Source organism: Cavia porcellus, unplaced genomic scaffold (assembly GCF_034190915.1).
Source record: "Cavia porcellus strain 051 isolate PalLab524CR breed Dunkin Hartley unplaced genomic scaffold, mCavPor4.1 scaffold_17, whole genome shotgun sequence".
In the NCBI taxonomy this organism is placed as follows: Eukaryota; Metazoa; Chordata; class Mammalia; order Rodentia; family Caviidae; genus Cavia; species Cavia porcellus.
In genome coordinates, this window is record NW_026947500.1 from 28188532 (window position 1) to 28214215 (window position 25684).

The 25684-nt window shown below is 43.2% G+C and overlaps 1 protein-coding gene across 1 annotated transcript in view; it reads right to left on the reverse strand.

Moving 5' to 3' along the window:
• LOC100717266 (liprin-alpha-1-like) overlaps positions 1-25684 on the reverse strand; it is an 85907-nt gene that overhangs the window by 6213 nt on the left and 54010 nt on the right. Inside the window, exons 5-17 of the mRNA XM_063229059.1 lie at positions 25081-25212; positions 23583-23645; positions 22698-22777; positions 19703-19849; positions 14485-14616; positions 13294-13466; positions 12831-12924; positions 9088-9169; positions 8786-8986; positions 4042-4217; positions 3861-3958; positions 1201-1376; positions 714-782 (exon numbers count right to left, since the gene is read on the reverse strand). Of these exons, the coding sequence (XP_063085129.1) occupies positions 714-782; positions 1201-1376; positions 3861-3958; positions 4042-4217; positions 8786-8986; positions 9088-9169; positions 12831-12924; positions 13294-13466; positions 14485-14616; positions 19703-19849; positions 22698-22777; positions 23583-23645; positions 25081-25212 (1623 nt within the window). The remainder of the gene's footprint in view (positions 1-713; positions 783-1200; positions 1377-3860; positions 3959-4041; positions 4218-8785; positions 8987-9087; positions 9170-12830; positions 12925-13293; positions 13467-14484; positions 14617-19702; positions 19850-22697; positions 22778-23582; positions 23646-25080; positions 25213-25684) is intronic.

Below are 25684 nucleotides of genomic sequence, written 5' to 3' on the forward strand. Positions count from 1 at the left end.
TGAAAACACAGAACAGGCACATCTAACAAAGACAACTGTCCTTCAGAATGACTCCTAAACCCTGACTGCTTTGCTTTACTTAGCCTTTCCTGGTGACCTTCCAATGTGCCGCACACACTGGAACTTCAGTGTGAGAGGAAGCATGATTACATTCCAGCTGGGGCCTAACTGGAGAAATGAGGACAGTCCTGGGCCGCCAGGGATGTGATTCTCTCACCCATCAGAATATTTTATTTCTTATTGTGGACAAAGCTCTTGCCTGCTATGTAATGTACTTTTATTTATTTTAATAATACTCCAGCTACAAATAATCCTGGCTTATACCAGGTGCATATTCCAACAAGTGTTTTGCTTTCAGAGTCAGCTTTCATCTTCTTTTTGAAAATCAAGTACTCTTGATGCTCGATGAAGAGAATCGTAATGCATGGGAATAGGTGAGTGATGATTTAGCATGAGGGGAAATGTAATATACATTTGAAAGAAAATTTCCAAACACAAGGACTGGGGCAGGACATTCAGCTGTCACCAAAACACAACTTAAGACTTTGATCGCAGGCTGCAATCTGTTGGATAATGTGGAAATGATTTTTGAAGGTTGCCAAAAATTAAGTAGTGGACCAAGAGCAAAGATCAGTAGTAGAGCGTTTAACTGGCACATGTGAACCCTCAGGTTGATTCCTAGCAGTGAGAGGGGAAAACAGCTGAAAACTTACGTCATCAAAATGTCTGTCAGTCCCCAGGAGCAAAAGGTTGGCAAATTCTTTTTCCAAGACATTTCGATCCTGAAGTAACAAAACAACAACTAAATATATCTGAAGGATGTTACACATTACAGGTTTTTAAAAACAAACACCTCAAAGACTCACATGCTTGCCACGCAAAATGGAAAGAAAAAGATAGTGAAAAAAAAAAGATAGTGAAAAATCAAGCATTTGCTGATTTTGAACTACCGTGTTATAGATTAGTTAGAGAAAGAGATTCTAGTGGTCTAGAGTTAAGTTTTCTCTCCATTCAGTGGCTGGGTTTTAGCTCAGGGCACAAGCGGCTGCCTTGCAAGCAGGCCATCGTGAGTTCAATCACTGGTAGTGATTAAAAAAAAAAAAAGTTTTCTCTCCATTCAAACGAACAATAAGTATTCTAGAACCACAGAAAAACCAAACACTGTGACTAAGCAGACAGAGGCACAGACTCTGTGGTCACCTTTCTTTTCTCTCTGGGGATCTGTAACAACAGGGCCAGTTTGTTGTAAGTGAAGGTTTCATCTAAGGCCAGCAGTGCACCATGAACCCCACTCTCTTTGAGGTTGTTTGCATATTCTTTAAGGCCAATGGATATGACCCAGTGAATCACTCGATCATTGGTCCAAACAAGCACATCTGTAAAGAACAAAACAACTGTAAATGTGGCTTCAGAAAACCTCTTCATCACACATGTCCTGCAGTGCAGGGGAAAGATTCCTCGCATGGATCTTGATCCCTCAGTACCTGAAATCAGACTCCACACTCACAGATACTGACAGACTCAACACCTAGACACAGCTGTTTTGGTTTGGCCTCATTCTAATAAAAACTTTCCCTTTAGGAGCCTCCCCTAGTACACTCAGGGGTCACAGTAAGATTATGGACAGGATGTATTCAGGGAACAAAACAGCATGATTGGCTGAGGATGTAGCTCGGTGGCAGGGCACTTGCCTAGCATGCCCAAGGCCTGGGGTTTAATTCCTAAGACTGCAAAAACAGCAGGCTGAGGGTCACAGTCAGACCCGGCATATATAAGCATGGTTCCTACACAGACCCCAGAGTCTCCTGAAATGCTTCTCCATCATGAAAGGGGCAGATGCCATGACAGTTCAGATACCTTGTTCAGGTCAACACAAACTCCTTGCTTCTGACCTTCTGACATTCTTTTTCTTTTTCTTGTTTTTGTTGTACTGGGAATCAAACTCAGAGCCTTGTGGTTACCAGGTAGGTGCTAAGCCACTGAGCCCTATCCCAGGCCCCTTTGCTTCTGAAGCTTTTGTCATGTTAACATCTTAGTGTTTTACAAAGACCGAATTTTAAAGACATTTTCCAACATCTAGACTTTGACAATCTTATTTCCTGCAAGATAATTATTAAATGTACTCTATTAAAGACCTAAAAATTGCCATTCTGTAAAAATATATCTGATCATCAGTTTTTTCAAAGACTGCTTTTGTCAACTGACAAAATATGGAGAAGGGATATAGAAAACAACTTAAATGGATTGATACATTTCATGTCTGATTTTATTTTCTCAATTTTGATTTGGTACCAGGAATCCAACTCATGACCTTGCACTTGGCAGGCAAGCGCTCAGTCCTGAGCTATATCCCCGGCCATGACTTTCTTTTCTAAATAGACCTCAACGTATTCTTCATTTTGTTTTGTTTTGTTTTTTTCAGTAAAAGAATTAAAACCCAGGGCTGCGCAGGCTAGGCAAGTGGGCTACATCCCTGGCCAATCCACCATCCTTTTATTTATTTAGAGAAAGACATCAGAATGAGGATGTAAATGACAGAACCACGATGTAGCCTGAATGAATGAACTAAGAGAGAGCTGAGACAGTGCTTGATGCATTATTCCGTAAGTCTCCTTTCTTCTCATCACTGCAGTACTATCAGTAACTCCCGAGAATTCTGAGAGACTCCCGTGAGCATGACATTCAGTGTTGTCTTCAGAGAACATGCCTGTCCCTGTCATTTTGAGGGGGCTGCCATGCCCTCTCCTACCTCCTAGCCTGTTTCGGACATGTCTTTCCTTTGCCCGCAGGACACTCTGCTGCTTCTGTAAGGACTGCAGTCTCAGTTAGTATGGGTGCTGTGGCAGGAGGATCACAAGTGCAAGACCAGACCAGGCTACTTAGTGAAATTCTGTCTCAAATAAGTAAATAAATAAATTACAAAATTATGGGTGCTAGGCTAAGGGTTGCCTGACCTCTCCCTCCCTCTGGGAGCAGAACTGTGTGTCCTGCGTGCTGCCGCAGGCCTTGGAGAAAGCCCCAAAGTGTAGTTTTGACCTCTGTCCAGTAAGCAAAAGGCAGTGGCTTGTTTGCCTTGCTCTGATCTAACAGCACAAGGCAGCATCTCTGAGAGAGCGTATACAGTGCACACTAACAAACGGAAAACTACATGAAATAATGCCAGCCCCAAGGGGGCAGCCTACAGACTGAGATAAGCACACCCTGTCTCAGGGCACCCCTTTCCATCCCTCCTCTTGTTATCATGCCAAGCCAGTTGTTTCCACTAAAAGTCTTTCCTGATTGTTTTTCTTTTTTTGTGGTATTGCAGATGGAAGCCAGAGCCTTGTGCATGCTTAGCAAGACTTTTATCACTGAACTACATTCTTAGCACCCCCAATTTTCAAAACTAGTTTTGTTTATGAGACAGGGTCTCACTAAATTTACAGGTCGGCCCTGAATTTGTGATCTTCCTGCCTCCGTGTTCTAAGTAGCTGCAACTGTAATTTGTGTAATTCCCAGAGAAATGCATGGTTATTTAGCTTTTTTTTTTTTTTTTTGCAGTACTTGGGATCAAGTCCAGGGTGATGCAGGTGCCTTATAATAAGCCCTTGATTTTTTTTTAGGCACTCAGGAATAAACACAAGGCTTGTGCACTGAGCTGCTTCTCTAGCCCTTTTATACTTTTCATTTGAGAGAAGGTTTCACGGAGTCTAAGCTGCCTAGGCTAGGCTTGTCACTCTGCTGTTATGTCCTCCCTGAGTGCTAGGATTGCAGGTATGTGCCAGCTCAGCTGGCTGCTACACTTTTTAAAACAGGCAATCAATGAGACTGTTTGGCAGGCAGCAGGCATGTGCTACATCCACCTGGCATAATGTACTTGCCTTTAACTTCATCCTGACTTTCTTTTCTTCTTCTTTCCAGTTCTTTCTGATCATAATTTAACCTTCGCAGGCACGTAAGTCCGCACTGAAAGCTGTTCCTATTTACAAAATAAGGGGTTATTGAAAGGTGGCACTGTGAAGTCTCTTGACCCGTTAGGAAGAACCACTTGCACAACCTCACCTGTGAAACCTGTTCACCATTTTCAGCTGCCCCCACAGGTCTTTCTCTGTCAGGTGGTCCAGCATCCGAGCATCCACAAGGCACTCCATGAAATAGCTTCGGTACTGAGCGAGGCCCAGGCTGGGCAGCCACTTGTAGCCAATCCACTCGTGGTTCATGTCCCCATATGCAAGTGTCTGATTTCAACAAATGAGTGACATCAGTTCACATTTTTAATCTAGACAACATTCTCAAAGGCTAAATGAATGACAATATTGCTCTTTACAATTTCTAAATAGTTTGGTCTCCCATTCCTACCTTTTCAACTTCTTAAAGTTTTATACAATAGAAATCATATTGGCAAAATTTTATGACTCATTTAGGACACTTTACCAAACTATAGTAAAATCAAAACTGTCTATAAATTCCTTTTCTGAATTAGTTTTCAAATAATAAAATAAGAATAAAGAATGATCACGACTCATGAACAAGTTTGAAGAATCAATTCAAATCATTCAAATGAGCTCTGACTGGTTTTGATTTTATTTATAATACTGTGTCTTCCTAAATGACAAGGGTATTTGAAAATCAGGAAAAGTAAATTTAAAAAGTTAAACCAACAACTAATGAAACTGAGAACAAAAACAGAAACATACAATTAAATTTGCAAGTCTTCAAAACTCCTCTCTTAACAACTGATTCAATGTGCTAATCAAAAAACCAAAAGGGACTAAGAAAAGGAAAAACTTCAGGAAGGCTACAGACTGAAACAATACTGTCAATCAACCGGGCCAGATACAACTTACAGAACAGTCTATCCAACTTTTTCCTGTCTTTTTGGGGGGTGGATACCAGGAATTGAACTCAGGACCTCATGCTTGCGAGGCAGGGGCTGCCACACTGAGCTAAATCCCCAGCCCCTCCCCGCAACTTTCAAAGACAGAGATCCCATTATAGTAACCAGCCTTGAGTGCAGTGGCTATCCAGAGGCACTCTATGCAAAGAGACATTGATGCCAATCTTAGTGTGATGTCCATCTTAGTTTAATGCCCAATTGTCTTGGAAATTATAGCAGCCAACTTCCGGGCTTAGTCTCTTGAGTTTTGGCAACTACAGGGGTGCATCATCATATCTGGCTTCAGGACATACTTTTTTTTGGTCTGGTATGGTGGTGCATGCCTGTAAACCCAGCACTCAGGAGGCTGAGGCAGGAGTATTTTGAGTTTGGGACAAGCCTGCACTACATCAAAAATAAGGAATCACGTTATGTGGGTTTACTGACTCAGGAATTGGTTGATTCAGCAACTGAGGAGGAAAAAATTAATGAAATTTGCCCAATCACGTGATCAACAAAGAAAGCTATGCCTCATAATACCTTATGTGGGACAAGATACATCATTCGTTTATGAAACTCAGCATTCTAGGAATGAAAGACCACTGCCTCAATCTATTAAGGGCCATCTACCAAAAGCCTGCAGGTAAAAACCTCAGGGTAAGGGACCAAATGTCTCCCTGAACAGAAAGAAGCACAGCGGGTGTCCACTGTCCCTGCTTATGTTTGGCTGTGCTGGAGACCTGGCTACTGTAATAGCAGGGAAAAGATATAAAAATGGCATACAAAGCAATGTACATTCAAAGTAAGTACCATGATCCCATATGAGAAATGTTCAAAATTGTCCCTGAGATGTAGTGTTTAATCCTGTGCTTTGTTTGGTTAACACTTTAAGTCATCAATAATACTAGGAATAAATTAATGTGTGAAAAACACCTATGAAGGCAGATCACACACGTTTACATACTCAATTGCTTTTTGTTGCTACACACTGAAGAAATACTATAGAAAGACTCCAACATGAGCCAGCTTCCCTCCTCATCTTCCTGATGTTAGGTTGTTAGGAAGGCAAAGGAACATAATTATTAGCATTAGTGAACTTTAGTAGTGCAAGCAAATTAATTCTGCAGGGAACGTGCACCTTGACTGAGTGAAAAACATTCTAAATATCAAAGCATCATGCAACTCATGCAAATCCAAGAATTTCAATTTTCCATGCAAGGAGCTGACTTTCTCCATGCCAAGCACACTTGTACAGGAGAAGGTCGGGGTTAGACAACCACAACGCAGTGCTCAATGGAGGTCTCTCCAAAAGGAGAAGCAAATTACATCTTCTCTAAATGGGGCAAGTCTACAAACTAAATTCTTGTAAAAATCTTAAAAATGCAAATATCACAATTAGCTACTAGCTAATCACCTAAAAAGAACACATATTTGAAACAAATGCAAAATAACTTTTGTTTTCAACAAAACGCAAAGGACCCTTTGGTCTGGAGTGAGAAACACACTTCGGAGCGCGAGCAGCAGGGCTGAATGACCATTTACAGGATGGCTGCGAATGTTTCCATCTCTTCGTGTGTTAACCAGACATTTCCTGTGGTCTAAGGTGACCCCAGAGCACCAGCCACATCCAGGGAAGGGAAGCATGACAGAGAGGAGAGGGGCGCACACATATGAGCCACAGGCACAGGTAAGGAGCCACGAGGTAAAGGTCACTCTCTGCACATTGTCATTTCAGGCGCCCACAGAGAAAGCCAGAGATCATTAACACAAGCTCATCCTCTTTTAAATAACAACCACACCTGGTTAACAGTATGGTCGGAATATAAGGAGAACAGGACACAACTTCCAGAGCATGGATATCACGCTTACAAGGATGGATGAGAACACAGTTTATATTTCTGAACACTTACTTTCCTCAGTAACTGATCAGTCAATAGACAGTATTTTCAATTCTCACCAGGTTGGAGATATAGCTCCTAATAGGGTGTTTGCTTGGCTCTCCCAAAGCACTGGGTGTGAGCCTCCGTACAACAAAACAAAAAATAAAACAAAACACACAGAAATCAGTCTCACCCCAAAACAGGTTAACAACAGGATGCTTTGGCCTGGGCTTCCTGTGGCTGCTTTCAGCAGATGATCCAAAGCCAGAGGAAGCCTAGGAGGCCAAGGCACAAGAGAGTGAGCCACAGGAGAGCCAACAATGCAAACACCAAAAACAAAGCACTGTGTCACCATCTGAGCCAGACATGAGACTGATGGCCACTCTGCTAGCCTACTGTAAGCTCCCCAAGAAGAGTAATTTCTGTGTTTGTAACTGGTGATATGGAGAGTCTTTCTGATGTGAGGTCTAGTCCTTGCTAATAGTTCAACTGAATCACGGAAGCTCCCTTTTTAAAGAAGGCTCTTAAAAGCTTTGGAAAAGCCACACAGCATCTTCATTTCTACAAAGGCCACATTAATGCGGAAATAGCTGCAGAACACACTGATACTGCTTACAAAACATTCCACCAAGGGAAAGTGTTCTCTGATCACAGGTTAAAAAAACAAAAAAGGCTTACCATTCATTTTCATAATTGTCTAACAAAAAAAATCTTCTCACTTTTTTGTGTGTAAAGTTACTGTAGGCAGACCTTGCTCTGCTGCTCAGAAGGATGTCTACACGGCTTTAAGAATTTGTTTTCTCTCAAACACAGAGGAGGGAACATTTAAATGAAAACACCCTGAACTTTGCAAATTAAGAGCTGGCCTGCTCTTCCCTCCTAGTAACCATCAATGTTTCATCAGAAGAGTCACCAGGAAGCTCTTTGAGGGCTCTTCAAGACTCCCCAAGTGGACAGCATCTGTGTGAGCACAGGCATGGCTGGACAGACACCTGCAGCTCCCAAGACTGAGAGCACCTGCTGATGCCATGACACACTAACCAAGGTGCATCTAGGAAACTCAGGATTTTTCCTCCTTTAGTTCTTGTAGGGAAAAAAATGTCAAGTAAGAAGAGAAGCTTAGAACTGTCCAGGAACCAGTGGATTTCTGAGAGCTGACCACCGCTTGCTAGCATGTCAGCTGTATTTCACAGGCACTCTGGACTGCGGTGGATTACAGTGACTCTGTAAGTCCTGCCTATATGTGCAGTGACGCAGCTGCACTCACACGCAGAAGGCTGAAGGAAAGAAGCCTCACACAGCAAAGGAAGGGCAGCCCAGCCCCATTTCTAGCCGGGGCCTTAGCCAGGGGCTTGTTCATGCCGGGAGAATGTGTGTGAGGGTTTATACATTCTTGGGCTTATCCTTACATTTTGCTATCTGTATATTTGAAGAAAAATATAATTTGCTTAGCAAGTACCTTGACATATAGTACAAGTGCTAATTATTGTTTGAATCCTGAAATAGAAAACAAAGTTCAAGGATAAAATACTACTTAACATGTTAACTTTTCCTTTCGCAACAGGTCCTTAAACTTACGCAATTTTGACAGATTTCTATGTAAATTTGTGACAATCAATTTTCTACCTTTCAAAAAGGCTTCCTTCTTAAAGGAGACCTTTCTAACCAAGTTTTATTCATTGATCTATTTATTTATTTTTTGGTCTTTTTTGAAACAGGATCTCATTATGCAGTTCAAGCTGCTCACACTGTAACCCCCTGGTCTCCAGCTCACAATGATCCTCCCACCTCAGCCTTCTGAGTGCTGGAACTACAGGCGGGTGCCACCATGCCCAGCTTTAACCACAGTTTTACACAAACAGTTCACACATTTTCTTTGGATCATTCAAGCCCTCCAAGTTATGGGTTGCACTATGCTTTCCTGAAATTTGAAGTCGAAACCACCCTGTATGATTAGGAAGCAGCACGGAAACAACATTAGCAGGACACTGCCTTCATGGGCTCTGCCTTTCTCCTCCCCAGAGGGCACACAGAGCCTCTGTGAACACACCTTTCTCGATGTGGGTGTGGCCGATGGGCTGGTGAGAGATGTGATCTCCTGGATGGCCAGCCTCAGCTTCAGTCTGTGCAGGGGGTTGCTGATGCCAATCTTTCGCTGGAGGTCTGTGTCTGACAGGGCTGACATGATAGCCCCACTTTTCACATTTGCTCTGCAGGCAGCCACATACCAAGCGGGCATCCTAACCCAGAGCTAGAAACAAGAATGAAAAGACCAGAACATCAGGTAGAGACAACAGATGCACCGACAAGCTTGTGTCGTGGAGCATATGACTCCGTAGCGAAGGGATGTACCTCCAGCCATGCAGCCAGGGTTGGCCCGTCCCACTGTGCAAATGGTAAGCCTTGCCTCTGGGCTTCCTCCAGCAACTCATGCCTGTGAAAAAGAAGACATTCAAATTAAGGAAGCACTGTTACACGTCCAGTAAGTTAATGGAACAGTCTTTGATCATTTCAGAAGTATAACACGTATTCTCAGTTCCTTTTATCTTCTACAGCTTTAATGTTACTAACATCGCTCTCGTAATGTCAGTCACACACATACTATGGACAATGCCTGAGTAAATAAAAAATGCTACAGAGTTCTCTTGATTCCCAGTCAAATCACCATTACTTCAGAGGATTGAAGAACTACTATCAATTTAAAAAACTCAAGCAGAATTTTCATATCCAAGGTAGTAAGACAATTAGGAGAAAACATGAAACCCTACTTCAACAATGAAGAGACAGTATCTAGGAAGAGGAATCCACACCTCAGTTGAGTCATCAGTGCCTATCTTTGTGAGGGTCTTTAAAAAACAGTGTTTTGGGGGGTGGTGGTGGCTTAAGGAATGTTGAGACAAAGTCTTGCTATGTATGTAGTCCAGATTGGCCTCAAACTCTGTGTAGCCAGTCTCCCCAGTGCTGGGATTATAGATGTGTATCATACTCCCAGCTGTAATGTAGACTTTCAACCCCAAAAAGGGTATCGTCTAAAATAGCAAACAAGAAACGGATGACAGTTTCTATTGCGCCCTACTCCTTAAGTAAAAAGGTACTTGATAAATTAAGTCACTGGGTCATTCTGTGGTTTTAACCCATAGATCTCTTCTTTATCCTGCCAGAGTTCCCAGCACCTCGTTCAATGCCGAATGTATCACCAGCACAGAAACTCATGCAATACCAAGGCAGTACTGCAGGGAACTGGGTAAGTGAGTCTTGCATGCACTCCTAAATGTGATTGGAAGTATCATATATGCCTTATTTTTAAAGACTCAAGTCACACTTTTACTATACTAACATCTCTAAAATGATTTGTGTAACACAGTTATGCGAAACAGTAACAGTGTAAGCATGGTAAGTCTTCTAGGGATTAGAACACAAAGGACAAGTATGTTTCATGTGCACAAAACCCTAGTCAGTTTCAGTCAGTCTGTCTCTCTCCCGTTTTTCTTTTTTTGGAAACTCATGGCCTTCAGTAAAATGTTTCATATACAATTTCAACTAAGAGTTTCTCAAGTTACCCCTAAGCTTACAGGAACAATCACCAGGGAGTAACTGTGCCACAGTAGGCGGCAAATATGCTATTATCTCAGATGGAACAAAAAAAGAAGAAGAAGAAGAAACATTTCCTAGTTGAGAAAAGCAACGCTATTCATAGAGGAACAGATCAGCAGAAGTGTGCTCCTACGTAGGAGCAGTAGGCGACCAAACCTGTCTACAGAGCTGCTATGACTTCATTTAAGGAGACAAGTAACACACACACACACACACACACACACACACACACACACACACACTAGAGAGAGAGAGAGAGAGAGAGAGAGAGAGACCAACCACAGGAAGCAGGGTAAATCCATTTCAAGGCAAAGATCTGAACTTCTGTAATAAGGGTCTGTTCTGGATGCTGTGGCCAGGCCAGGGAAGAGGAAGACTACTGCTGTAGGTCAGAAGCACTTGTAGATTATGTGCACATTCAAATAGACTAAGTAAGTACTATGGCCTCAGTAGTGTAAGAATGACTTTGTTGGATTTTTCATTATTTTTGATGGTATTGGGGATGGATCCAAGCACTCTATTACTGATTGAAATAAACCACCAGCCTTTTCTACTTTACTTTTCATTTTGAGACAGTTTCTTAAGTGGCCTAGAATAACGGTAGTGTCACCATGAACGACCCTCCTGCCTCGAACTCCCAGGTGGCTCGGATGATTAAAGGTGCACGCCACTGCACAATGTAATTTGTTAAAGTACACACCAGACATGCACTGTGAACAAGAACAAGGCCCTCTACCTGAAGCTTAGTGTAAACCGCTCTGGCCTTTACTTACACCTCCCTCCTCTTTACACCTGCGTCCAGATGCAGCGGGGGAGGGCTGTGAAGGTAGCAGAAGTAGGATGATGCATTCAAAAGTCATGGGATGTTAGGAGATAAGCACAGAAGACCCTGGCTGCGGAGTTGGCCCAACTTCCACTTACAGGTAGCCACACCTCCCCTACCAGGTAGTTAGTGGACTACGAGACTGGGCACCTCACCTTGGTTAACACCATAGAAATGTGTTACGTACATGTATCAACTCCCTAGAACTAACATGATTATTATGTACTGCAAACACATACCAGTAAAAGTTTTTTAAAAAGGCAGTCATGAACTCTGAGAACTAAAATGAGCCAGATTTCATAACTTTCCAGCAAAGAGGTTTCCCAGGGACTCGAGTACAATGCTGGGGTCAGGGCCTTTGCACACTGAGCTCCAGACAGTGCTGGCTTCACTGAGAAGTGGACACCTGATGTTTCCCACAGACAAATTTGTCCAAGAGCCCACCAGCTTTGACCTTTCCTCAGCACCAGTGTGAGCATCTTACCTTAGGCTTTTAATCTTTCACTACTGTCAAGTTCAAATTGTACCTCTTAGACATTACACACTATCTGATTTTGTTGCAGAAAGCTTTTATTGATTTTTTACATTAATCATGTCACTAGAAAATGCCCCGACCTATCTAGTTCATTTAGCTAGCTGTGGTTTTGGGTGTGATCAGCTTATACACAGAGACTTGTACACTCTTTGCCCGTATGCCGGTGCCTGTGCTTCTCTATCCAAAATCATTCCAAAGGGGCTGGGGATTTAGCTCAGCGGCATAAGCACCTGCCTTGTAAGCACACAGTGGTGAGCTCGATCCCTGATACTGGTAAAAATGAAAAAGACAAAAAACAAAACAAAACAACAACAACAAAAAAAACCAAAATCATTCTGAACAGTACTTATTATTTTCAGAATCAAGACTTTGCTTCTACGTTTATGTGGCTCTAGGGATGGCAGGCCAAGCCAGTATGCTCCCACTTGTACTCCACTCCCCAACCCCTTAAGATTTAGTTTAGAATTACAGTTCAATAATAGACTGTAAAATAGAGATTCTATCTGAGATAAAATCCAAAATTACATCACGGTGAATGGTTCTAGAGGACCATTTGTGTAAACATTACAAGTCACCCTAGTGACCATAATTATAGCTTATTTAGGTCTTGTGTCCATGTTTTAAAACATATACATGCACATATATGATTCTATTGAACTGAAAAAAGCCAGATGATGCATGAACAAGTGTAACTGTCATTTGACAGCTGAGAAAACTGAAGCACAAGCTAAGGAACTTTGTCAGAGACACAGAGCTAACTTGAGAAGGAACCAGGATTCACGGCCAGAGCTCAAATGGCCAAGCCTAACTCTTACCCATTCTATCGTCTAGGGAGACAACTTTGCAAAGGAAGACTGGGAATACACGTGTGATTCAGTCAAAATTTCCAAATGTCCTTGTTCTCCAGACAAGATGGCTTACAACAGGCTTCAGGGTAATGGAGGCAAACCTACGGCATGCACGCTGCGGCAAGATGTTTGTATCACTGAAGCTCTAAAACGTTGGCTATCACTGCTTTAGGTTCGTCTTAAGTGTAATATCTAGCTACGTATTTACGTAGCTAGATATTACACTTAAACAGCTAAGAATTACTGATAACTCAGAAAACTGTCTCATGAGATGGAAAAATAACAAAAAGCTTACTTTTTTTGTAGTTTACGATTTTTTTCAGCCTTTCCTCCCAATTTGCTAAGTCTGCAGGCATCCTGAGATGAGTTTTCTGTCTCAGAAACACCAGCTACAAAAAAGCAGAAAAGCCCCCCAATTTAGAGGAAATTAACATGGCAAAGTTATATGTTTTCACACATAGGTAGAAGATTCTGCAGATAGAGCTAAATAGTTTCTGAAGGGTAAGCTTCTGAGCAAACACATACAAATGTTCAAGAGTGTAAACTAGCACTTATGAGGGTTAATCATTCACGCCAAATGAATGTCCACCGCTCCGCTTTGGTTCCCAGGTGGACAGACTGAGGAAGGAGACTGGGCTGTCTGGAGAACGCTCAGCCATGAGTCCTCGTGGGCACGGGGCACGCGCGGCAGGCACAGGGGAAAAAGCTCAAGCTCTCCCATTCCCAGCAGTTAGGACAGCTGCCGCAAACCCACCCACCTTGTCCTGCTGATTCTTTGCCAGTTTGTCCAGGCCGACCCTTTTCCTTTTTGCCAAACGAATGACCAATGGAGGACTTGATGCCCTTCTTCTTTGGGGCTCTGTGGAGCGAGTCCTGCCTGCGGTCACTGCTACTGGGATTGCTCACAGGACCATCCTGGGCACCTGTTGAGCTTGAAGGAAAGAAAATGGACTTTTACCACATGCCCTCTTCATAGCTCCACAGTCCACTCACATGTACCAGAACAGTCTGCATTTTTAATATTCCTTCAATCAACTTCCTAAAGAACATTTCGAGTCTCTTACCCGCAGTACACTGTGCCTAGCAACGCAGGGTCCCAGTAATGCTTCCACAGACCTCTGTCCATAAGCCAAGACTCTGCTGTTGCTCCCTGCTCAGAGGAGGCCTGTACTCTAGCCTGCCTGGTGTGCACACCTAAGGAACACCCTCTGCAGGGGCCTTGCTCAGCCAGTGAGGGTTGTGCTCTGTCAACAGGAAAGAGAACAAGGTCCCAGAAGCCGGAGCAACTGGAGTTCCACCTTCCCTCTCAGCAGCTCCTGCAGGCTGGCCCCTGGGTCCTGCTCTCCTCACATGCAAAGCGAGAGGCGTACTATCTCTAGGGACACTGCGGAGACCAATGTGCCTGCTTGATCATACTGCCTGGTATGGAACAGAAGCTTCTAAGAGGAAATGTGAAAAACAACGGTCTATAAGTAACCAAGCCTTCATGGCCTCCCGATGGAACATGCTTACTAAAGGGATAGGGATAATGTGGGACTCTTAAGAGCTTAGAAGACCCAGAGGGTGGGAGGGTACCTGACAGGCACATACTGTCCACAGAACAGCACGATCCCGAACCTTCCACATCCGTGCGGCAAATTCTTCACCAGGAATAGAAAAAAAGTTCTTAAAAGAAGTGAATGTGCGGGATCTGAAGAAATGGAGCTTTCTCTCAAGTGCTAATTTCAAATAATTTCTTTTCTTTCTAAACTTTGCCCAAACAGATGGCCTTTCCCTCTGGATGTCACTACATTCTATGTTTAATGTTTAATTAATCACAACCGAATGACCTTGCTGAGCATTCTTTAAAAACTTCGTTTTTTCCCCAGGAAAAGATTAATAGATGTTTTTAAACTCTAATACAAGCAGGTTTCACAGGGGTCTGGTGGCCTACGAGACCTGGTGCTTACTTTCGCATGTCCCTGACGTCCTCGTGGCTGACTGTGTGCAAAGCCCCCATGTGCAGCCTGCCTAGCCGAAGGGACTTCGGAGAGCAGGGAGAAGTTTCACATTTTATCGTTGTCTTGTCATTTCGTACTTCTCTGCAAGCTGGCAACTGAGGAATGAAAAACCAAAACCAGTTAACAGTGGATTGTTTAGAAAACACATCACATAGGCGTTAAATGACATAAACTGACTTAAAAACCTGTTAGCCAAGCTTTCTATCTGTACTGAAAGGTCTCATTTTAATCGAATGCAAACCCGAAGGCCTGTTTTGTCTGGGAAAATGGGACCACACAGCAGAGAGACAGCAGGGCAGGCTGACCTGTAATTGTCCTTTATGGAAGACCCAGGTAGCCCAGGGACAGCATGATCCACCTTCAGTTCAGGATTCTGTTCGCCCTAATACCTCAGGTACATTTGAGAATAGTTATAGGGACAGTGAAGTCCTGAACAAAGCCAGTTCACTACAGTTTATCCCTTCAAGATAACAATGTTACTCTCATTAGTGAAGAGCCTGTGACACGAAGCTTCAGTTACTGACGTCACTCAAAAGGAACACAAGCGGGGGCCGAAGCCTCAGGGAAACTGTCAATACCTTTACCTCTAGCGGGAAACAAGACAAAGACAGCATGAGCCAAGACCCAAATATGCATGTGTGTGGCTTCTGTTTCTCACTATCTGGACCACATGTTATGAGCAGAAGCATTTGCATGCAGCCTAAAACGTTACTTCCATGTGGCTTATTAGAATAATCCGGGGTATATTATTAAAAGAGGGTCGCGCAGACCCTGGGTTTTCCTTTTGGGGATGGCTCAGGAGTGTGCCTTTGTGTTGAGGAAGGCAGAACTGTGGAAACTGTGCACGTGAGAACCCTTTCAGGGTCTAGGTAGGCTCTGTTTAGAAGGTTGTTATTTTCCGGTTTTGAAGCAGGAGTATATTTCATAAAACATTCACGGAAAACTGTATGAACAACAAGACTTCAATAGTTAACTTCTTTGTCAGTGCAATTGTATCAAAGATTCAGATTCCATTATAGTCCTGCAGCAGCTCACTGAGGATCAACTAGATTAGTGTAATTCACAGCTGAGAGCATTTAGGATATGATCTTAACTGATAAATAGATGAATTCTGTATCATTCTCTTTCTTTTTTGAGAGAAGTTTTCACTATACAGTTTCGGCTGGCCATGAACTCACACTGTAGCCCAGGCTGGCTTCAAACTCCAGCAGTCCTCCTGTATCAGCCTCCTGAGTGCTGGGATTACAGGCATATACCACCTTGTCTGGCTCTCATTTCTAATTGTAGTAACAAAACAAAAGACTGCCGTGGGCTGGGGTAACCAGAGCATGCTTACTTAGCATGTTCAAGGCCCTGTGTTTAACCTCCAGCAATCTCATCTCTAAAAAAGGTCATCATGCTTGAAATTACCAACATGAATCATAAAAGTTCAAAAAATTTTTGGGAGGGAACCAGAAATCAAACTTAGGACCTTGTTGTTTGCCAGGCATCATTTAAAATTTCAGGTTAAAACAATCATTTGTTAAAATAGAAAAGAAAAAAGAAGAGGTAGGGTACTATATGTATGCTCCACGCACAAAAAGAGATTCTTGCACCAAGACTCCCTACACTGGCCCTCGCTCTGCCCAGAGACTTCCAGGCTCACTGAACAAGGCCTTCATTCTGTTTGTATTCTTTTCTGGGAGGAAAGCTCAAGGCTAGGACACACTGCCTTGTCTCAGACCTGTCTACAAGTGACAAGAAGTCCCCTCGGTCTGCCCAGTTAAACTGAAGTGAAGAGGTAACCATCCCATACCGGTCTTTGTCTGGCCCGTGTTTGGTGTCCTTAGACTCAGCCCTAGGCTAATCTTCACGGCCAGCCCAGGACAAGTCTCCTCTAAGTCACCAGGCTGCATGCTGAGGAGAGATGACCAGTGAACAAGACCAGGCTACAGAACCACACTTAAGTCCACTGAACGGAGGTAAACTCTGCGGCTGGCTGCTGGTGATGGTGCCTCATCTCACTTTGGGCAGGCACAGATCGCGGCCATTCTGAGCAGCACTACTGTGTGGATCACTTCCTCACTTACATGAGAGCAAGCCACGGTCCCACTGGGCCAAGGAATAGCTCCCAGGCCAGGAAACAATCAGCAACAGAGTGAGGATCTGTACCCGTGTCCTACTAAATTACCCTTCTGCCCAGCCCCATAGAGAAGCTCACACACAGCTGCTGAGGACAATCACCACTTGGCACCTGCGGCAGCACTGCCCCACAAGTGCACCACCAGGAAGGCAGGAAGCATGAAGCAGGCACGGCACAGGGCCAGAGGCAGCAGGCATTAGGGGGAGCTTCTAGGTCAACAGAAAGAAAGCCCCCCAATCCCCACTGCTCCCAGGGCACTGCTTTTACTTGCAAGGTTTCCTCTGAGAGGGAGACTGCCAGCAGATCAGAGCAGCTTGACCAATCCAGGCCCGAGGGAGATGTGGTCCAGGTTTTGAAATCCAGCCAGGCTTAACTCATACCTGCTTTGCACATCATGTGATCTAAGCTTCAGTTTGCCCATCTGTAAATGGGGTAAGCACAGCAACTGGTTTCTCACAGGGATGTGCTTGTGGACTAAAAATGGCAACAAAATGGCCAAGCACTGAGTTTGGCACCTGGCAGAGAGCAGTGCTTACTAAGGTCTAGCCATCCATATCAGAAAAACTGGTTTCCCTCAATCTAAAGCCTATGGCTCTGCTTCAATCACTCCCTCCTTCCAAATCCTAACTTCTATGTCCATTAGACACAGGCATGCAATGTTTAGAGGCAAAAGCAGTGCAAGTAGGAAATTTGTCACCATGTTCCATGCATAGCTGATTGGCCAGGGAGCAGTAACTTGTCATGTGGCAGGTCAGTTTAAACATTTCCAATCAAACATCAGCTATTCATTGCAAATTAATGACAACATTATACTTACGTGTGACATACAATACTCTTGCATGCATTTGGGAGATACAAAGGTATGCTCAGGTACTGCACTATTTAGCTTTCTAGGATATGTCCTTAAGTCGCTAGGCTGACAAGAGGCATGCAAAGAAATACAGACCAGATTTATGGCATGCTTTAATGTTAAAAATTCAAGGATCTACACAAGCAAATATATTACAATATGAAGGACAAGACAGAAATCAGAGAGACAGGATTTAGAGGAAATATAACTGGAAATCCAGTAATTTTTATTACCACAAATTCAAATCTAAGTTATTCAAGATTTACTAGAAAACACTATAAATTACTACGCAAAAAGCAAATTCTGTTAGAACACATGTGATTTAAAGCATGGCACTGTATAGAACAAAGGGCCCTGATAATCACCTACTCTCTAATATTCCAGCGATGACAAGATGTTACAGCAATATTTATTATAAAACTGAACAGCCAGGCATGGTTGAGCACACTTGTAGTCCCAGCATTTGGGAAGCTAAGGCTGGAGAATTGCCACAAGTCCATGGCCAACCTGCACTACATGAGTTCAAAGCCAGCCTGCACTGCATGGCGAGATCCTGTCTCAGAAAAACACAAAAAGCTGAACAAACCTATTTTTAGTTAATCATTTTTTGGACTATCAAATAAAATCTTCAACTAGAATATGACTTAACAACTTCTCCAGTATTATGTTAGATTATCTGGCATGAAACACAATGATGCTTAACTTGTTCAGTTTCGATCTGTGTTGTTCTAATACAATGTCCTCTTTTACCTCAATCTCACCCTTTTTAAAAATTAATCTATGTTTTTCTTACATTTTTTTCAATTAAGGGAAAACTAAATTAAAAAATAGCGGGATATATTATAGTAACTCTTTGTTTACCTATTAACCTGATATGATCCCCAGTATTGCTCTCCCCATCTTGTTCTGTCAGATTTTACTATATTCTATTTTGTTTGACAGTATCCAGTTTGAGGGTATAGGCAACCACTTGGAAGGCAATAAGATTCACTGAGATGCCCATTATGGTTTGATTATTATCTTCTTTTCAGATACTGTAAGGTCTCCAGTGTAGGTTTTATTGGTCTTGTTCTGTACTGTTTTGATCACTTCTATTATACCTGACCATATAGGCAACTTTTTAAAAAACTAGCAAGAGGCACAATGATAACCATTTTAGATCACCTCATATTCTATTTTTATATCATGCACTATGCCCATCCTTTTGTTCTAACTGACTCTGTTATGTTTAGCCACTTTAGGTTTTATTCTCTCCAAAAAATAATAAGAATTGTGGGAGTAAAAAACCCAAAAAGTGTAATTGTTATTAAAAAGAGAGAACAGGAAGGTGTTCTAAGGGATATAACTGCATGTATGTTTGAGTGTGTAGGGTGGAAATCCATATTACTGAACTTTTGTTGGATCATTGATCAGCACTGTCTGCAATCTCATTGTATGAATGTTCACTTTACATGCTTTAATTTTATAATGTGGACAACTATTTCAAAGATGACAATATGTAACCTATTAACTAGTGATATCTTACTGTATTTTTTTCCTTGAAGTTCTGTATTATTTGTACCCTTATACTGCTTTTTTAAACTTTTATTTCCTTTTATTTTTTTCTCTTTAAATTAAAAAAAAAAAAAAAAAAAGGCTTGGTTCCCAGCCCTCGGTGCTGTGGTATGGCCTGTAGGAAGATCCGAGTGGGAAGATTCTGGATCACGGAGGGCTTGCTTTTGTGAGATGCTGGCCCCTTCCTTCCTCTCTTTTGCTTCTTGGCCATGAAATGAGCACCTGTGCTGTCGCATGCTCCAACATGATAGGCTGCCTCATCCAAAGCAACAGGGCCAACTGATTTTTAACTAAAATCCCTACAGCTAAAATGGTGAAGCAACAAAAGCATTTGTGTTTATAGGATAACTGACTCTGATACGTTATATACTAGAAATATGAATTATTTTCACTAAATCATAGATACATTACTATCCATCAACTTCAAGTTGGTAGCAATTAGCATTGCATCATCTGAGTGGTTTGCACTTTATCAGAATTTCTCTCTCTCTCACAAAACAAAAAAAAGCCCCGAAAGTACACTCTTACACGATTCGTCAGATAAAGGGAACCGGGGAGAAGCAGCCAGCCACGTATTCAGAACTTAGTTCAACACGACACAAGCAGGTAACTTTTACGCAAGCAGATGTACTGTACTTCACTCAAGCCTTGCCTTGGAAGGCTCGTCTCGCAGCGCTGCCAGTCGGCCTTTCTGGGGGCGTCGCAACACTGCGCTGGTGCTGTAGGCATCCGTGTGCCCATCTGCCATGGGGAGCCTGAAATCTGGGACGCTGCCCAAGTGGGGGCGGCTGAAATGTGAAACAAAGGTCATTGTTAGAAGAAAGGTAAACAAATTTTGTGACTCTTTCAAGCCAGACCTGTGGACTTGAAACCACGTAATTTCACACAGGAAGTGGTCTCCAAGGAGGGCACTTTTGTTATGTGCAGAGAGCTACATTCAGCCTGCTCAACACCAACATTTAAAACCCATGCAGACTGCCACAGACATGGAGGTAAGCCAGACACCCGAAACCCACCAGAGAATCGTCCTCTAGGTCAAAGATGCAGCCCCTTCATTTCAACTCTTTCTCAGCCTCCCCAAGGGGCACACCCAGATGCCACTTCCAGCCTTCCAGGGTTTTCCCTCTCCTGTCAAGAGCCATGAGTGAGAGCTGGGAGTCATAAAGCAGCCCTGAGGTGCAGACTGCATAAATCCCTTTAGCACAACTGGGGCACCTGGGAACCAGAGCTGAGGGCTGCCTTCTGGTTTTGGAGCGCAAAGCCCAGGTTTGTGTGCAGGCCCTTCCCAGGGGTGTGGGGAACACTGCTGTTGTTCCAAGGGGCTAAGGCTCCAGAGAAACAGTGGAAACTCAGCTCCAGCACCCCCTCATGTATCCATCTTCCTGCTGTCTGCTTCTGCTAGAATGCCTGATATTCCAGCAAAGAAGGTGGTTTCCTTCATTTCAGAAATCCTTCAGAGGCAAAGATGCTGGGAGATGAATCCCACCAATCTGCTCACGTGGAGTTGAGCAGGGATCCCTCATGATTCCCCTCCCATCCACAGACAAGGCCCATGGCATACTCCAACTCATTTACTTCACATTTGCAGAGCCATATTTTAAAGAAGTGTTTCCATGGAATGTAAAGTGACATTCCTCACTTGTTCATAACGTGCCAAAACCTGGATGTTTCCTTTCAGCATAACTGTACCTGACGTCCTCCACTCCCTCATACTTATTAAATTAATTATTCATCTTTTCCAATATGACTGTACTACATGCTTGGAGACCATGGACTGGACAGAAGCTAAGCGCATAAAACTGTGTATATAATTCTAGACAGTTCACGGATCCTCTGAAGGCCCCTGATTCCTCCTAGTTTTGATGTGTTTTCAGTGGGGCCTCTCGCAGCTGTGCCACCACCCACAACCAGTCCTTTCCCAGCCTACTGACAGAAGCCTGTCCCTCATCTGTCTTTCCACTCCTCAGCTGCAGCAATCTTGATTTTTTTTGGAACCAGGAATTGAACTCAGGACCTCGCACTGGCCAGGTAGGCACTGCACTGCAGAGCTGTATCGCTGGCCCCTGGGAGCAGTCTTTCTAGGAGGAGACCACGAATACAAGAGAACACATTCACCAGCAAGTCACATGAAGTCAGCCTTCCTGCTACAATCTCTGCAGTCCTCCTGGCCAAAGCTTATGCCACGCCTGCTGGGATTTGCTCTTGCTCCTCTAGGCCACCTAATGTGGAACTTCCAGACCTGTCTCCTAGAACCAGGCTAGCTCCTCTTTGGTGCCTCTGCGGCCACTGTTCTCGTGCTTCCCAACAGTGTGTGACATGGTCCATCCCTGCCGCTCCCTCGGAATCCCCACAGCAAGGGATCCTGTCCCTGCCTCCTTTCACTTCAACACCTGAGGCTGATAAACATGGGCAAGTCATCAGCTGTGTATCTTAAAAAATTTGTCCCTAAAACTTTTTTGCTCCTTCAGCTTCTCCCTTCTTCCCTTCATTAAGGACTGTGTGACCTTCTTTCATCTGCTTCCTGATGTATGCTTTTCACAGATCCATCTTACTGAGTCCCCAGCGTGTGTCTTACTGCTGTCTTAGCAACACTAGCTTCCACTGGTGAGGCTCTCCTTCATCAACCCTCATTTTTCTGTCCTAATGGCCCTTAACATGCCCCTCTCCCTGTAAGCAGATAAGACCTCCATTTAGAAAGTTCACGCTGCTCTGCTTCTGCAGACAGTAGAAGCCTGTCTCTGACTGGGAACCATCTGCCCTGGTGTTTCTTCTTATCCTCTAGAAACACTTGTGGCTAGATCAGCACCTGGGATGCCCTTCCCTTTTTTAGTATCTTAAACTCGCAATGCAGAAGTCTGGCCAGGCTCCACACTTTTTCTCATGCCATGTTTCAACTAGGAGATGTCGTGTAAATGGATCTCACAGCTAAGGACTTCGGTGAATTTGCTGAAGTATAACTCTCACTTGTGGACCACTTTTCTTCAAAGAGTACCAAAAAAATTGTAGTACCTTAATGAAAATGACTGTCTCTATCATAAAGACAAGGTAAAAAAAGAGGGATGTGTGTGGGGTTTCTATGCTCAGCAGTTCACTGGATTCACTCACAAGCCAAGTGGTTCACTCCTGTGTCAGTCAACCTGAAGTCTTATCTCAAGATTCTAAAATGAGAACATATCTTGAATTGTCAGTGCCTCCTAAAAAGCATAAACTCCACATGCTGTCCTACACACATAAAATGTCCAGCTCCTCTGGCGTTCTAACTGGTGCAGCTGCCTCCAGACAGGGTAAGGTTATCGTGTCTCTTCTGCTCCCAGGAAGACAGTCCTTTAACTGTTCTCCTTGGCTTTGGTTTCCCGTCCTTGCACCTTAAAATCATACTGAATTAGGGCGCCCATGTCCAAATACTAGCTGATAATTTCTCAGCTAGGGCCCTGTATTTTTGAGTTTTGCCCATGGTACGTCTCCTAGGCATAGGCTATCACCTCTGGAAGACTATTTTACTGTTTTCCCTGGCCTGCAACCTTGCTACAGGATCCCTGAGGTCAAATCATGCCTCTACCCAATAGTGCTGCTCACCTAGCCAAGAACAGGCCCCTGCTGAAAAAAACATTGCTGATACTACATGTGATACCATACCCAAGGTGGAGTGAAGGCCCTCTCAGTCTCATCTGGTCCAGCTCTGCTCTGAGGGCTTCAATATTCAGGACAAGCTGCTCCTATAAAACAGAAAGCGAGTCACATTGAAATGATTTCATTTAGATTGTAAAACCATGTGCATCACATGTGCTCAGATGTTGAGTGTAAACATCAGGTTGAATTGGCAGTTATCAATTTTCTTCCTGAGTCCTATAGAAAATTAACATTAACCCCAATGAGTAGACAACTATAATCTCATCACAGAAAAACTATACAGGGTACGCACAACCCATGAAAACTTACAGGATTACAGGTGTGCACCAGAACACCTGGTTGATTTTTTATTTTACTACTGAACTGAACTATATCCCCAGCTGTGTGTGCATGTGTGTATATGTGTGTTGTTTTTCATTTCTTTTTTTTTTTTAAATAAGATCTCATTAAGTCCAGTCATTGAGCTAGGTCTTGTCTCAGCTTCCTAGAGTGTTGGAATCACAGGCATTAGTCACCATGTCTGTTTGTCTGTCTGTTTACTTACTTATGTAGGTGCTGGGGATGCAGCACATGGCCTCTTTGCCTACTAAGACTTACCTGACCACTGAGCGCACTCTCAGCCCTAACAGCAATACTTTTGATGAAAGGTTGATGCTAGAAAGGTTGATGCTATTTTACTTTGAAAGTTAGAAAAGACTCAGGATTCTGAACTGTAAGCAATCCACCTCAAATACAAATTTAGGAATGTTACATGTCTTATTTAAGTAGGTAGACTAGGAAAGCCATAAAGAAAGTTTATCTCAACTGTGCCAAACATCTCTGGTAACTACAAAATAATTCAGTACAAGTTAGCTCTTAACAAACTTCTAAATAAATCAAAGATTGAAGTACCTTATCATGTTGCATTTCTTCTAATTGTTTTTTTGCATTTTCAACTTCTCGTAATAGAGAATTCTGAAAAAGATAAAGAGAGGTGTTCAGTGCCCATTCTTGAAAATGCTCCATGTAATAATGTGGCTATGGGAAGGTTCAGATGGGTGTACTATGGAGCAGTGCCAGTCCCAGTCCATCACTGGCCACAGGACAAGGACAATACATACTCGCTCTTCCCATGTAAAACTGTTTCTTTCACTTTTCAAAGTTCTAGACTTAAGAATGCAAATTTCATGGTCTAAGTTTATTTTAAGCAGGTAGACAAGTTTATACGAATGTTCAGATTTTGCAATTCTTTGGTCAATTAAAAAAAATTCCTACTTTAAAGACTCATCTGGAGGTGACAGTTACTATTTTATTTGAGCTCTGTAAGCATGCATCTTATAATCAGCTTTGTACAAAATTAAATGTATCTCTTAATGAGTGAAAAGCGTCAGTCTCTCTTGGGTAAGCTCAACACACGCTAGTGACAATCTTGGGACATTCTGAGCCTCATTGGCAGGGACACTGTACAATTAGAACAGGACCCATCAAATCTGAGCCCAACTGTCTGTCAGCTCTGGACACCCTTCACTGTGGGAGCACCTAGCACACTTCTACAACTTGAGCACTCAGAGCCCAAGCTCACAGATTTCTTCCAAACTAAAAGAGAAAGAAGCAGGGGATGGACTTATGTGGTTTAGTTGATTAAATGCTATTATACCACATCCCGAAGTGCTACCATGTTTACAAATAAGGCAGAAATTAACTTCCAAGCCAGACATACAATCCTAGCACCTTTGGAAGGCAAGACAAGAGGATTACAAGTCTGATCCCAGCCTGAGCAAGTAAGTGAAACCTCATCTCAAATCTAAAAAGAAATAAAATTTTTCTATTGACAAAGCTTTAAAGGACACATATGGGGCCAAATAAAGATTCTAGTGCGGAGACTGGTAAACTAGGGTCAATTAGCTAAACCCAGGCCACTGTATGACTCTGTGTGAAGAAAAGAACAACTTTTGAAAAGAAGACCTCTCCTGTCTCATGAGGCTGGCTGCAAGATCCTCCAGCCAAGGCTGACATGCCACCATATCTTGGCTAACATAAAATTTTATCAGAACAAAGCTACATCCACACATGCATGTGCTACTTATGACCACTTCTGTGCTAATTTGTTGCTGGTTAGTAACAAATATTTTACTTAATTCCTCATACCTATTACAAGCGTGAAATACTTACAAGCAATTATTTACCTACTCCTGTCCTAGAGAATAATGACAATGTCCCATATGCTCAAATGGGGCAAGAACACAGCAAAGGATTAAGTGAATTTAGCGACTGATAGTAGCTTGCACCTTCTCCTCCACGGGAAGTCCTACTTCCTGGAATGGTCATCCACCACCATCATCCTTCAAGAGAGATGCTGAGTGCTCCTCTGCAAAGGCCCTGCAGAGAGTCTGGTGCTCAGCCCACCTACCTTATCTTCCAGAGCAGCCATTTTCTCCTTCAGATGCAGCTCAAGTGTCTCCTTGTACTCTGAAAGCAGCTTGTCAACAGTGTCTGATAAACGTTTATTATGTTCTTCATTCATCTTTTCTCTCTGCCTTGCCTAAAACAGGAGAAACAAAGACTCTGGACTTCAAGCAGAAACATTACCATTAAAGTATCAGGGACCACTGGGGCCTGGTGGTGTGTGCCTGTAATCCCAGTGCCCTGAAGCTGAGGCCGCAGGATCTCAAGGTGAAGCCCAGCCGAGTCAACTTACCCGCTTGGCAAAACTTCATCATAAAACAGATGTTAACTTAAAAACAGCCAGGGACATAGCTTAGCACAAAGGCCTTGAGGTTACTCTCTATTACTGCAGAAACAACCACAAAGGACTAAAAGAGAACCACACATGGGCGATCTCTCCCCTGGCTGTGTCATCTCCAGTTGGGACTCTGCAACACAATGTTCAGAACCAATTCAGGCAAGGGAAGCTCAGCGACAAGTCTTGGAGATTGTTAACTAGAAGGTCTGATTGCTTCCGTTCAATACATGACTCACGGGGGCCTCAAGAACGTCCCCAGCCATCAACTGTA